We start from the raw sequence: 11917 nt of genomic DNA, 5'->3' as shown, positions 1-11917 counted from the left end.
AACCTACCCCTGGCAACCCCACCTGGCAACCCCCAACTGGCGACCTTCCCTCTGGCAACCCCCACCCGGAAACCCCCTCTGACAACCCCCCCTCCCGGCGACCCCCGAGATCAGAGGGTTCAGGAATTATTTGTGTCCGGAATCTTAAGTAAGTGGATCCTGAGGCGAGGCTGGTCAGGAGAATAAGATCGTATTCTAGGTGACTGGGAATTTCTTACGACCTTTTCCTCAGCGATTTACTCTGCCTATTACACTTCAATACCATTTTGCATGTTAACTGATGCAAATTATAACGAAACTGAAAAAGATGATGATAAGACAGAGGAGAAAAAGATACTGATAACATAGGAGACAACGTTGAGGAGGAAGGTGCAAAATGAACAGCTAACGAAGAAGTGTTGTAGTTGTGTTTTTTTCTTAATCCAGGCTCTCATTGGAGGTCTTGAGGTTCTGTCTCGTCTCCTTAAATGGTTGTATTAGCTCTTTAGTTTCTTATCTACACTGTCCTGATATCACACTGCGGCACAGAGGCGTAGATAAGATAAGGGAAGGGCCCGACATTACACCCTTTCATCACGTTAAAACACTTATTCTTGCCTACTCCATGTCGTTTCATTTCCTTTCGTTTATAAAGGCTCCAACATGCTTGCATGCGTCAGCCCTGGTCACCTACTGGCGGCTGTCCATGCTGCTCGATCTCTGGCAGCCTCCCTATTCAGTCCCTTATCCCTGAGGTCACATTCTATGACCTCGTCCCGCGCCTTTTTCGGTCTGCCTCTCCCAACTCGACCCCCAACGTTTACACTTCCCACTTTCCGCACCCAATTGTCATCCTCCACCCTCTCCACATGCCAAATCATCTCAATTTACACCTCCTCATCACAACACCAATACACTCCAGTTCCATCCATCCTCTCAGCTCTTCAATCGTAAACCTAGTCCCCTCCCCCCGGCCTCGTATTCAAGGACGCACTACCCATCCACCTAATCATTGTCACATCTGTACGTTTGACCCTACGAATATCCTTTCCCTTTACTTTCCAGGTCTCACTTCCATACAGCATTACACTCCTAACACATGTCACATACAAAAATCCCTTAGCACGGAGGAAGAGCCCTCTCACTGTTAGGAGAGGCAACAGCTCCCTGAACCTCCTGCATGCTGTCTACATCACTTTAATATCAACATCACTAAAACACAAGAGGATGCTGGGGTGTAAATTGAAGAATAAATCGCTAAGGAAGAGGTGTTACGAAATCTAATGAATAAGCATCCAGGAGCAAAGAGAGAGGCATCGACCTCTTCAGCCCGAGGACGTTTTTTATTTTTTTTTGTTCTTGCTGACGTCAGACTGTTTTCTTCAGCTTCGGCAATCTCCTTAGTTTAGATAATCTTACTTTGGCCAAGATTAGCAACTGGTGGTTCATGGCGACTCTCTCTTTCTCTCTCTCTCTCTCTCTCTCTCTCTCTCTCTCTCTCTCTCTCTCTCTCTTTCTCTCTCTCTCTCCTCATAAAATATAGGTTATCCCTCTTCTCTCTCCCTCCCTCCCTCTCTCTCTCTCCTCACAAAATATAGCTTATCCCTCTTTTCTCTCTCTCTCTCTCTCTCTCTCTCTCTCTCTCTCTCTCTCTCTCTCTCAAAACTAGTGATCTGGTGGTCCCTGGTGTGAAAAAAGAAGAACCACTGTGTTAAGCTAAGTACAGGATAGTCCAAAAATAGCGCTTCACTACAAACTCACGGCTCAGTCTGCTGGTGTGGGAATCGGTGACGCAGTAGGAGTATAAAGTTAATAAATGACGCTAGGTAGACACACAAGACTGAGCCGTCCCTACATCACACAAGAATCGCCTGACGGAGTGGAAGGGAAGCGTTATATATGGACCACCCTGTATGGCCATCCAGAGACCAATAGCCCTACCCAAACGAGGTCCTGGTCATGAAGAAGTTAGGTCACGTGGAAATCCCCCCGTAGCAGCCGCGTAAAGGTCTTTTTGAACTGCTGGTTGGCGAGGGCGTAGCAGAAGGGGTTGATGGGGCTGTTGGCGTAGCAGAGGAAGTAGAAGAACATGTACACGTGGCCGTTGGTGCACAGGCAGAAGGACTCCATGATGGCGATGATGTGGTAGGGCGTCCAGCAGGCCACGAAGGCGCCCATGATCACCGAGATGGTCCTCAAGGCTTTGTTGGCGCGATTGTGAGACTTGGATTTCTTGTCCTCGGGGTCCTTTCTGTTCTTCTTGAGCCGCATCTTCTTGCCCAGGGTCCTCAATACGTCTTTCTTGGGCTTGGTTTTGTCGTCAGAGGGTTGCTCCGGGCAGCTGTCCACTTCGATGCTGCTCTCCCTTCCCCGGGTGCTGGCGGTTAGAGAGGCACCACCACCTGCTGGGCCTCCATTTGCCGGCGCTCCCAATTTTCCGCGGTCATTTCCCGGCGCTCCCAGTTTTCCGAGGTTATTTCCTGGCTCTCCCAGTTTTTCGAAGTTGCTTCCAGGCGATCCAAAATTTCCGCAGTCATTTGCCTGGTTGCTGGGGGTAACGGAGAGAACTGGGGGCGCTAGGGAGGTGGTGGGGTCGCGGGGAGGAGGTGTTGGGGGCTGCTTTTTGACGGTGGGTTGTGACAGGGGTGGGGGTGGTGAGGGCTCCTGTGTTGGGGTAGGATGGGGCGGAAGAGGTGGGCTCGGTTCAGCACTGGAAGGAGTCTTTGCCGGGGAACTGTGAGACTTGGGTAAGGACCTCGAGTCGGAGCCGTTGCAGAGGGAGCTGTTGCCGTTGTAGGAGGGCATGGGCGTGGGCGTGACGGTGTTGGACGGCGAGGCTGCTGATGTGGGGCCGTCCAAACAGCGAGCCATGTCTTCAGGAGTGGTGTTGCCATTGTGTTGGGTCCATGTGGATGATGGTGGAGTTTCCCTTACTGGCGAAGGAACCACTACAGAGCTCTCATCCATGAACCTCATATCACTAAGGTCCATGGACATCACAGAGTCACACGCCTGGCTGGTGGGGGTTGTTACTACTTTCAAATCCAGTGAGTTTGGTCGCGGGAGATGTGGAAGGTCAGCAAACATGGCCGGGGGTGCAATGGGCTCAATCATGGCTGTGGTGGAGGGACTCAAAGGGGTGGAGGCGGCTAAAGGGTTCACCCCGAGATGGTTGAAGACACTGGGAGGAGGCGGGACGATGGGCAGGTCGTCCAAGGTAGATAAAGCCACTGCACTGAGCCCATTGGGAAGATCACCGTTGGATGTGTGGCAGGTACCGAGGAGGGCAGCCGCTGAGTCAGCTGGGATAGGCTGGATGATGGGATGGGCCAGGCCAGGGCCTGAGTCCTGAGCATCCAGGAGGCACTGAGCGGCAGCCCGACACAAGGAATCATTTCTCACACACTCTCGGGCTGGGGGAGGAGGAACTACCTTTGGAAGGCTACTGTTACTGTCTCGCTTTTCATCCTCGCTCTCAATACCACTACTCGATTTTTCAAAATCTTTCTCCATGACTTTGTCTACATGGGTGGTCATTTCAGTCGTATTCGACTTGGCTATTGCACCACTTTCTTCAGTCACTGGCTTAGCTCTGTCCTGACTAAACAGAGTACTCTGAGTCCTAGATACGGTCATGCACTGCCCATCTCCTCCGCCCTTACTGTCACCGCTTGCACTCTTCTTGCCTCCTTCGCTTTCTCTTCCTGCTGACTTCGGCACCGGTGTAGGGCTGGGTCTGGCGCTGGCAGTGGCAGCAGGAGCCTTCATCATCATTGCCTGAGCTTGTTTCCTCTTTTCTCTCGCCTTCTTAGACATCTCCCAGGCCGTCTGGTAGATCCCCGCATAGAGAACAAAGAGAACGATGAGAGGTATCCAGTAGTAGGCAACGATGAGAGACGTGTTGAATATCGGGTCCTTGAGGAACTGGACCATGCACTCTCCAGGGTCCAGGTCGCGGTAACCGATGAAGTGCTCCCACCCGAAGATGCTGACGAAGAAGAGAAGCGCCGGGATCACCCATGTCACCAGCACCATGACGATGACGCGGTTCTTGGTGCGCCATGACCTGTACTTGGCCGCGATTTTGACGGAGCAGAAGCGGTCGATGGTGATCAGAAGGACGGTGAACTGCGAAACTAGGCAAACGGTGTAGTCGACGGAGAGCCACAGGTCGCACAGTATGGGTCCTAAGTCCCAGTACCCCACCAAGACGTAGACGGTGTAGAAGGGCATTGATACGGTGCCTATGAGGATATCAGTAACAGCAAGTGAGGCTAAAAAGTAGTTGGATGGCTGACGTATGGCCCGCTCACAGATAAAGGCCATAAGAACCAGAATGTTGCCACAGACGGTGATGACAATGCACAAAGTCAGACACACGCCGATGAAGATGGTGGACGGGAGGCTGAAGGGAGGTGCGGGAGTGTCAAAGAGGGAGGAATCAGTCGCACTAAGGTTACAGCTAGAGGAGGGGGTAGTGTTGGAGAGGCATGTGGAGGAGTCGGAGGCGTTGGCTAGTCCCCAGTGACCTCCTGTCTCCTCCAACCAGCGCCTCAGCGTCTCATTCACCCCGCTGGCGTCGTCTTCAGCGTTGATCTCGACCCCACCATCAGGAGGCATCAATCCAAGGTTGACCTTCCGCCTGCAAAAATGGGGAGAGCGTTAGTAATGGTTCTTCATATGGATTCAAAGCCTTTCTATAATGTGGACTACAGGTTTTTCCAAACAAACTTAAGTATGATAATGTTGATATACTGCTCATATATACAAAGTAATAAATTAAAATATATATAAAGCACAGTAATGCAGCAAAACACATATAAATCATTCGGAGTTATATTTTATAAGAAGTGCCGAGTATGAAAAAACAGTACCGTTAATTAACAGAGTACAGGTATGAGAGTAAGGGTAAGGGGTCAACCATTCATTACACAGCCAAGGAAAATGTTAACAATGAATACAGTGCGTTTATTTTAACCTGACGAAGACCCTTGACCCCTCCTTCACCTCAATTTATGGCCAGGTGTTGCCAGATTGACTAGTAACCAAGGAGATTCACCCTTCCCCCCCCCCCTCGGTTCCGTCAGGTCAAAACAAGCTCACTATAACAAGGATATCAATGCAGTCCAACACCAGGGATATATGTACAGTGTTTATTATATACACAGGGTTGTAATCTCGTGGCCATGGTAACCCTTCTAGCACCTCCTCTTTATTGTTGCTTTGCATATTATATCTTATTATATTCTTTGATGCTATAGGCCTACATTTTCATTGAATAATCGATAATGACTGACATTTATGTCTTCTAATTATCCACAGAAGTTTGGATAATTAAATAAATGCTAATACAAACGGCTCATGTGCATAAATAAATTGAGTAAGGTGAAGTGCTAGGTAGCCTTCAAAGCTGACGAGAATACGGGCAATAGAAAGGGAAATTAGGGTTTACATCAGCACATATCAAAAACAGGGATTACCAGTCTCCAATCAAGAAAAGGGGGGCATAAACGGCCGAACAATGGGTAGTTATAAGGGGAGGGGGCAAGCAGAGAGTGACACTGAGGGAGCGAGCAGGGTGGTGGCCGCGTCTCAGACCATGCTAGAGAGGCGGTAGCGGCAGGAGTAAGTGAAACGCGGCAAGAGAAATCCGTAGAGTTTTACAGATACAAATTCGTAAACACCGCTTCCAATCCGGTGACTCGTCTTTTGGTTTTATTTTTGCTGCTTCCAGATGATTTTATTCATTTCCGGGAGAGGATTTTTGAACTATGGGAATTAGATATTATAGCTGTTATTAAATCGTTGTATACAAGGAACTTCTAAACCGAATTTGATCCACTAGTAGTAGCAAAAAAAACTATAAGAAAGAGGTCACCGGCTTCAGTGATATAGGATACAGTGTTTAATACAACCGATGGTGCTTATAGCTAGATTATACAGTAATCAAATATCTTAAACTATCATAGCCTTCATTACAACAGAACTTTATACCACACTGAGAAATTTAAGTCCCACAAAAATCCATCTTAACTGTTGAAAGAAGAAACTGTTTAATGGGAAGAGATAACTGTTTCAACCAAATATGGATCAGGCCTGAAGGGGGTCCAAGTCGGGCCGAAATTGTTTTATCTCCTAAATAAACAGCTTCTCTAGATATGGGCCTCATTCGTCCACGTAACCCCTTCAGCCCGATGATGTGTCCTTGCTATATACAAACAATTCTGCTAAGCTGAGGAGACACGTTTCATACTGGGAGGGTTAGGTTTGGCATTTATTAATCCCTTCGGCACGAGATATGAATAAAAACCACTTGTAAATAGCAAAAAGAAGCTAAAGAAATGACGTCACCAAAATGACGTCACCAGAAAGAATGCCGTCACCAAAAAGAATGACGTCACCAATATTAATGACGTCACTAAACGAATGACGTCACCAAAAGATGTCAAACAATAGACGAGTAAGGCGGCTCCCTAGCACCTCTGCCTTAACGATTTATTTTCCAAGCTACAAACTGACATCCTCTTTTTTGCTTCTTATATCTTTTTAATACAGACATAGATTGGATGAGTAATACACAAGAGTATGCTAACGGAGAAGCATAAAAAAATAAATCGGTAAGGAAGAGGTGTTAAAATAATAAAAAATAAATAAATAGGTAAAGAAGAGGTGTTAAACGAATAAAAAAATAAATAGGTATGGAAGACATGTTAATAGAATAAAAAATAAATAAACCAGTAAGCATGAGGTGTTAATATTCATACCGTAACCGCACGAGAATACCCCTCCCCCCACCCACCCTGCGCACCTGGACACACCTGAGGGCCGTCTCTGTTTGTCACCTTCGTGCCGCTAAAATCGCCTGACGCACCATCACACGTCAGGTACACGGACACGCCACTTTTTACGGCAGTGCAGTGACTTCCAACGGGGTAGAGGCACTGCTAATGCTATTAACCTCTTCAGTTCAATGACGTATTATTTTCTACATTTTGATGATTTTTAGCCCAGGAGACATTCTTCTGAAACGGCAAAAGATCCTCCTAAGATGAATGAATAAAAAGGGACTGAGGCAGCAAGAACTAGTACGCAAAAATAAGTCCTGGGTCTGAAGGGGTAAGTTTAGCTGGGCCACTTTTTCACGGACACACAAATCTAACCTAACATGACCTAACCTAACCGTGCAAGCAGCATCTTTCGATCTTGGTCTTTGCATCCTTCGTCTTTAACGACGGAAAAGGACAAATAAATAAATAAATAAATAATAACTGCATTAATTCCACAGTTAGGTAAGGTTTTGTTAGGTTTGGCTCATGTTGTTGTTCCTTTGGTACGTTCATCTGAGAGCGAACCCTGTGGACAGCAAGGAACTGGCCTTTTCAACCACGCCCTCCCAGAGATATTTGGCTGAAGTTATGAAGAAAGACTGTCTGTGGTATGAGAGTGAGTGTGTTATGGTGTATGAGATTTTTATTTCATTTTATTTTAAGAGCACAGTGGATTTTTATGAGTTAAATTTTGTGATGTGGTGAATGATAGAGAGGGATCTGTGTAATATCCATCAATAAGACTGCCCAATTAACCTTTATCAATATCTGGCTAATTTCTGCACAACATGTTTCTTACTTTTCAAGCGTTAATTAGCCGCATAGACCCTGGTATTTACAAAGCCTGTTCTACTTACAATCCTACTTTTTGTTTTAGATGTTTTGTAACGTCTCTCTCTCTCTGTGAATAGTTTTATTTTTTTACACATTAAGCCAGGATTCCGTGAGCTGTGTGAATGAGTGTCTGAACCATTTCACTAGGCATGCAGTTGACAGTTTCTATATTTTATTTTTGTACTTTCTCTTTCCTTTTTCTCTGATTCCTACTTCACCCCATCCTTACGAGGGAAAAAGATGATGATGGTAATGATGATGATGATGATGATGATGATGATGATGATGATGATGATGGTGATGATGATGATGATGATGACACAATATCCTTCAGCATTTTACTGATGCAGGCCATATCGATACTCACATCTATCTATAACCAGACGCTGAAATCCCGGAGGAAGTGACCATAAACAAATCGCCTCCAAGTCACTCTGTCCTCAGCTATCAGGTTGCCCTCCCTCCAACTCACAATCATTCATATACCTCTCCACCCCATTCCTCCCTCATCCTCGGTCTTTCCCTCCTCCTTGTCCCCCTCCCTTTCTCCACTCCCCTTCTCACTCACGTACACTCTCCTACTCAGTCTCTCATTCTCTATTCTCTCCATCTAGCCAAAGCATCCACTAATATTTTCAAGCACATGCACCTCTACACCACAAAGCTCCTTAACATCCTAATAATTATGTCTGTAATATAAAGAAATAAATCGCTAAAGAAGAGGTGCAACAGAATCTGTAAAGCCAATGAGACAAATGCTAAATTACAGATGAAGATGATAATAATAATAATAATAATAATAATAATAATAATAATAATATGTAAGAATAATAATAAGAAGAAATAAGAACAATAATAACAATATTGATGATGATAATAATAATAATAATAATAACAATAACTTAATAACAAAACAATAATTCAATCAATACAGAAAAAATAACAACACACATAACAAAAATTACAAAGTCTCTTCCACCAGCTCCACAAGACCAAGCCAGAGAGACTGTAATTAATGCAGTTTGCCTCGGGAGATTACCGTCCATTAAAAATACCTCAATATAGTCAAAAGGAAAAGCCAGCCACGGTACCCCTTGATGGAAAAAAAAAAAAAAAAAAAAAAAAAAATGAAGCCAACAAATTAATTCAGTATCCCCTCCACTCGACTCTTCCGTTTTCTCTTGCTCCATATCTTCCACCTGCTCGTCTTCTTCTTCCTCCTCCTCCTCCTCCTCCTTCCTCTTCTGTCCACTGGTTGTCTTCTTCTTCCTTCATCTTCCTCTTCCTCTTCCTCCTCCTCCTCTATCTGTTCTCGTCTACTGCTTTCTCCATTTTCTCCCCTCTTGCTCTTCTCCCTACAGCCCTCTTCCTCTTCATCCTCTTCTTCCCTCTTCCCCCTCCTCTTCCCAGCTAATCCTGCACCCTCCTCTCTCTCTCTCCTCTTTTAATCTCAACTTCCCTCTTTCTCTTTCTCCATCTCCTTCCTATCCTCCCCTCTCTCTTCTCCTTCAACATCTTCTCTCCTCTCCTCCCTTCCCTCTTCTTCCTCTTCCCACTTCTCTCCTTTCTCGTCCTTCTGCTTCTAGTCTCGCTTTTCTTCCTCTTATCCCTTCCCTCCCCTCTTCTTCCTCTTCTCTCTCTTCTCCTCAATCCTCCCCTCTCTCCAACTTCCTCCCTGCAATGTCCTCTTCCTTTACCCATTCCATTCTTCCTCTTCCTCCCCACTTTATTCCTCTCTCTTCTCTCCTTCCTTCTCTTTCCTTCACTCCCTTAATTCTCTTCTGTCCATTTTCCTCTCTTCCTCCTCCTCTTCCTCCTCCTCCTTCTCCTCCTCCTCCTCATCATCATCATCATCATCATCATCATCATTCTTCCCTTGTACTCCTCCTCCTTCTCCTTCATATCATCATCATCATTATTCATCTTCCCTTGCACTCCTCCTCCTCCTTCTCCTCCTCCTCCTCCTCATCATCATCATCATCACCTTCAATCAATCCTCTTCCCATATACTCCCCCTCCCCTTCCTCCTCGCCTCATAATGACGCTGTGACCCCGCCTCCAGCCAAATGGCGACAGCAATATTTTATTAATTACTTCGCGGAAGTGTGTGTGTGTGTGTGTGTGTGTGTGTGTGTGTGTGTGTGTGTGTGTGTGTGTGTGTGTGTGTGTGTGTGTGTGTGTGTGTGTGTGTGTGTGTGTGTGTGTGTGTGTGTGTGTATGTGTGTCACTGCCAGTTTATGTAAGACTGTACCTGCATACAAGGTCATCTGTGCGTATTTGATAGAAGATATGCATTTTTTAAAATTAAGAATAACTGTACAAATGCATGTATATATGTATGTATGTATGTATATATGCGTATGAGTATCAATAAATCGTTATCTTTGAGTATATAAGTATATAATATATATATATATATATATATATATATATATATATATATATATATATCGAATAAAAGTTGTGTGCATTATTATATGCATGTATCCGTATCCGTGAGTGTACGAGTATGTATGTATATATTAAAGGTATGTATTTATGCACGCAATAACCTCTGACCTGACCTGACTTGACCTGGCCTGGCCTGGCCTGGCCCGGCCTAATCTTCTCTCACCTACCACATGTCACGCCACTCGTAACTTGCACACGCACACACACACACAGACTTCAGCCCGAGGACCTCAAGTTGCATCTTTTACCAACCTTCTTCCAGCTAAACACAGTAAAATCTTCTGGAACAGAATACTAGAATTGCCCCGAAGATGAGAGGTTAAAAGTATAGGAAGTGCGATTACGATGTCTGTAGGATTCACTTTCTGTCCCGAATAAAATAATCTAGTTCTGTCGAGAGAGAGAGAGAGAGAGAGAGAGAGAGAGAGAGAGAGAGAGAGAGAGAGAGTGCATTAGAGGGTTAAATCCTACCAGTTTTAAGGAAAGAAAACTCCATCTGTAAAAAGAATTAAAAAATGAGTTTCACAAAAATAAAGGTATTGATATAAGATGTAAAATTACTAGTACATGTAAAGAAAGTCAAAAGAAGTAATATTAAAAGATGTACGATTAATTCTGACAAAGGTGTACGCAGAAACACAAGAGACAGGTGTATTTCAACGCAACACTCAGACTTTTGTATCAACTCAAAACCCTCGGTGCATAACACTCGTAAATACATGTACTGGCAGAGACATAGTGAGTGATTTAGTACACGAGAGAGGTGCGTTGTGAGAGTGAAAACAAAGTGGGGCAAGGAGTACAAAGAGGAGTACAAAGTGGAGTACAAAGGAAGTATAAACTGGAGTACAAAGGGAGTACAAAGTGGAGTACAAAGGCGAGTACAAAGGGGAGCAATTATCAACAGATCTAAAAGTCCTTACGAGGTTGACAGAGACTATGACTATGATATCTAATTCTATGAGGTTAAGACAAGGATAGCAAAGTAGAAAGGCTCCCTCTCCCCCGCCCACCATACCCTCCAGTCGAAACCGGCGGGAAAAGGTGAGAAGGATAACCAGGGGCACAGAAAAACTGCCTTGGAAATATTATAAGAACTGAAAAAAGCTATAATCTACACCAACTTATCTGTCAGGGAAGGGACCTAAGAGACTGGAAGGTACCTAACTCTAACCTAACCTAACCTAACCTAATCTAACCTAACCTAACCTAGCAAAGCCTATCACACAGTTTCTAGACTTTACCTGACCTAACTTAAACCAACCCAACCCAACCTCACCCTACCCAGTCCAATCCAACCCAACCCAACATTTCTAAACCCAACCAGATTCAACCCTACCCTACCCGACCCAACCCAGCCTAACCTATGCGAGCAGTTAAACCGGCATTCACAGCCATCACACAACTGGTTCTTCATGGAGCGAGAATGAGAGGACTTTCTTGGGTCATTCATTAGGACGGGGGAGGAGGAGGAGGGAAAGAGGGAGCCAGAGGTAAAAGTGGGGGCTGGAAGAAAAGGAGGAGGAGGAGGAGGAGGAGGAGGGGTGACTGAGGGTGATAGGGAGGTGGAAGGGGGAGATGGAGAAAAGGGAGCGATCAGCAGAAAAGTGGGAGTTGGAAGACGCTAGAGGAGGAGACGGGGGGAAAGATGGAGAGGGAGGAGAGGGGTTGTGGGAGAGAAGGAGAAAGAGCTGGAGAGAAAGGAAGGAGGGCATGGAAGATGGAGGAGTAGAAGGGAAATGAAGAGGCAGGAGGAAGAAAGAAAACAAGGAGAGGAAGAGCAGGAAGGGGGTAAGGAAGAGAGACGAGGGAGAGGGAAGAGTAGG

The 11917-nt window shown here is 45.4% G+C and overlaps 1 protein-coding gene across 1 annotated transcript in view; it reads right to left on the bottom strand.

Moving 5' to 3' along the window:
* Positions 1 to 1947: 1947 nt before the first annotated feature.
* The window catches only part of LOC145392744 (muscarinic acetylcholine receptor gar-2-like), a 166263-nt gene continuing 156293 nt past the window's right edge, over positions 1948 to 11917 (bottom strand). Inside the window, exons 4-5 of the mRNA XM_080267040.1 lie at positions 2487 to 4621; positions 1948 to 2405 (exon numbers count right to left, since the gene is read on the bottom strand). Coding sequence (XP_080123166.1) covers positions 1948 to 2405; positions 2487 to 4621 — 2593 coding nt within the window. The remainder of the gene's footprint in view (positions 2406 to 2486; positions 4622 to 11917) is intronic.

This window comes from Coenobita brevimanus, chromosome 23, assembly GCF_032717465.1.
Source record: "Coenobita brevimanus isolate Jiangsu-jjx chromosome 23, ASM3271746v2, whole genome shotgun sequence".
In the NCBI taxonomy this organism is placed as follows: domain Eukaryota; kingdom Metazoa; phylum Arthropoda; class Malacostraca; order Decapoda; family Coenobitidae; genus Coenobita; species Coenobita brevimanus.
Note: the sequence above shows the minus strand (reverse complement) of the source record. Positions and strands in the feature narration are given on the sequence as shown.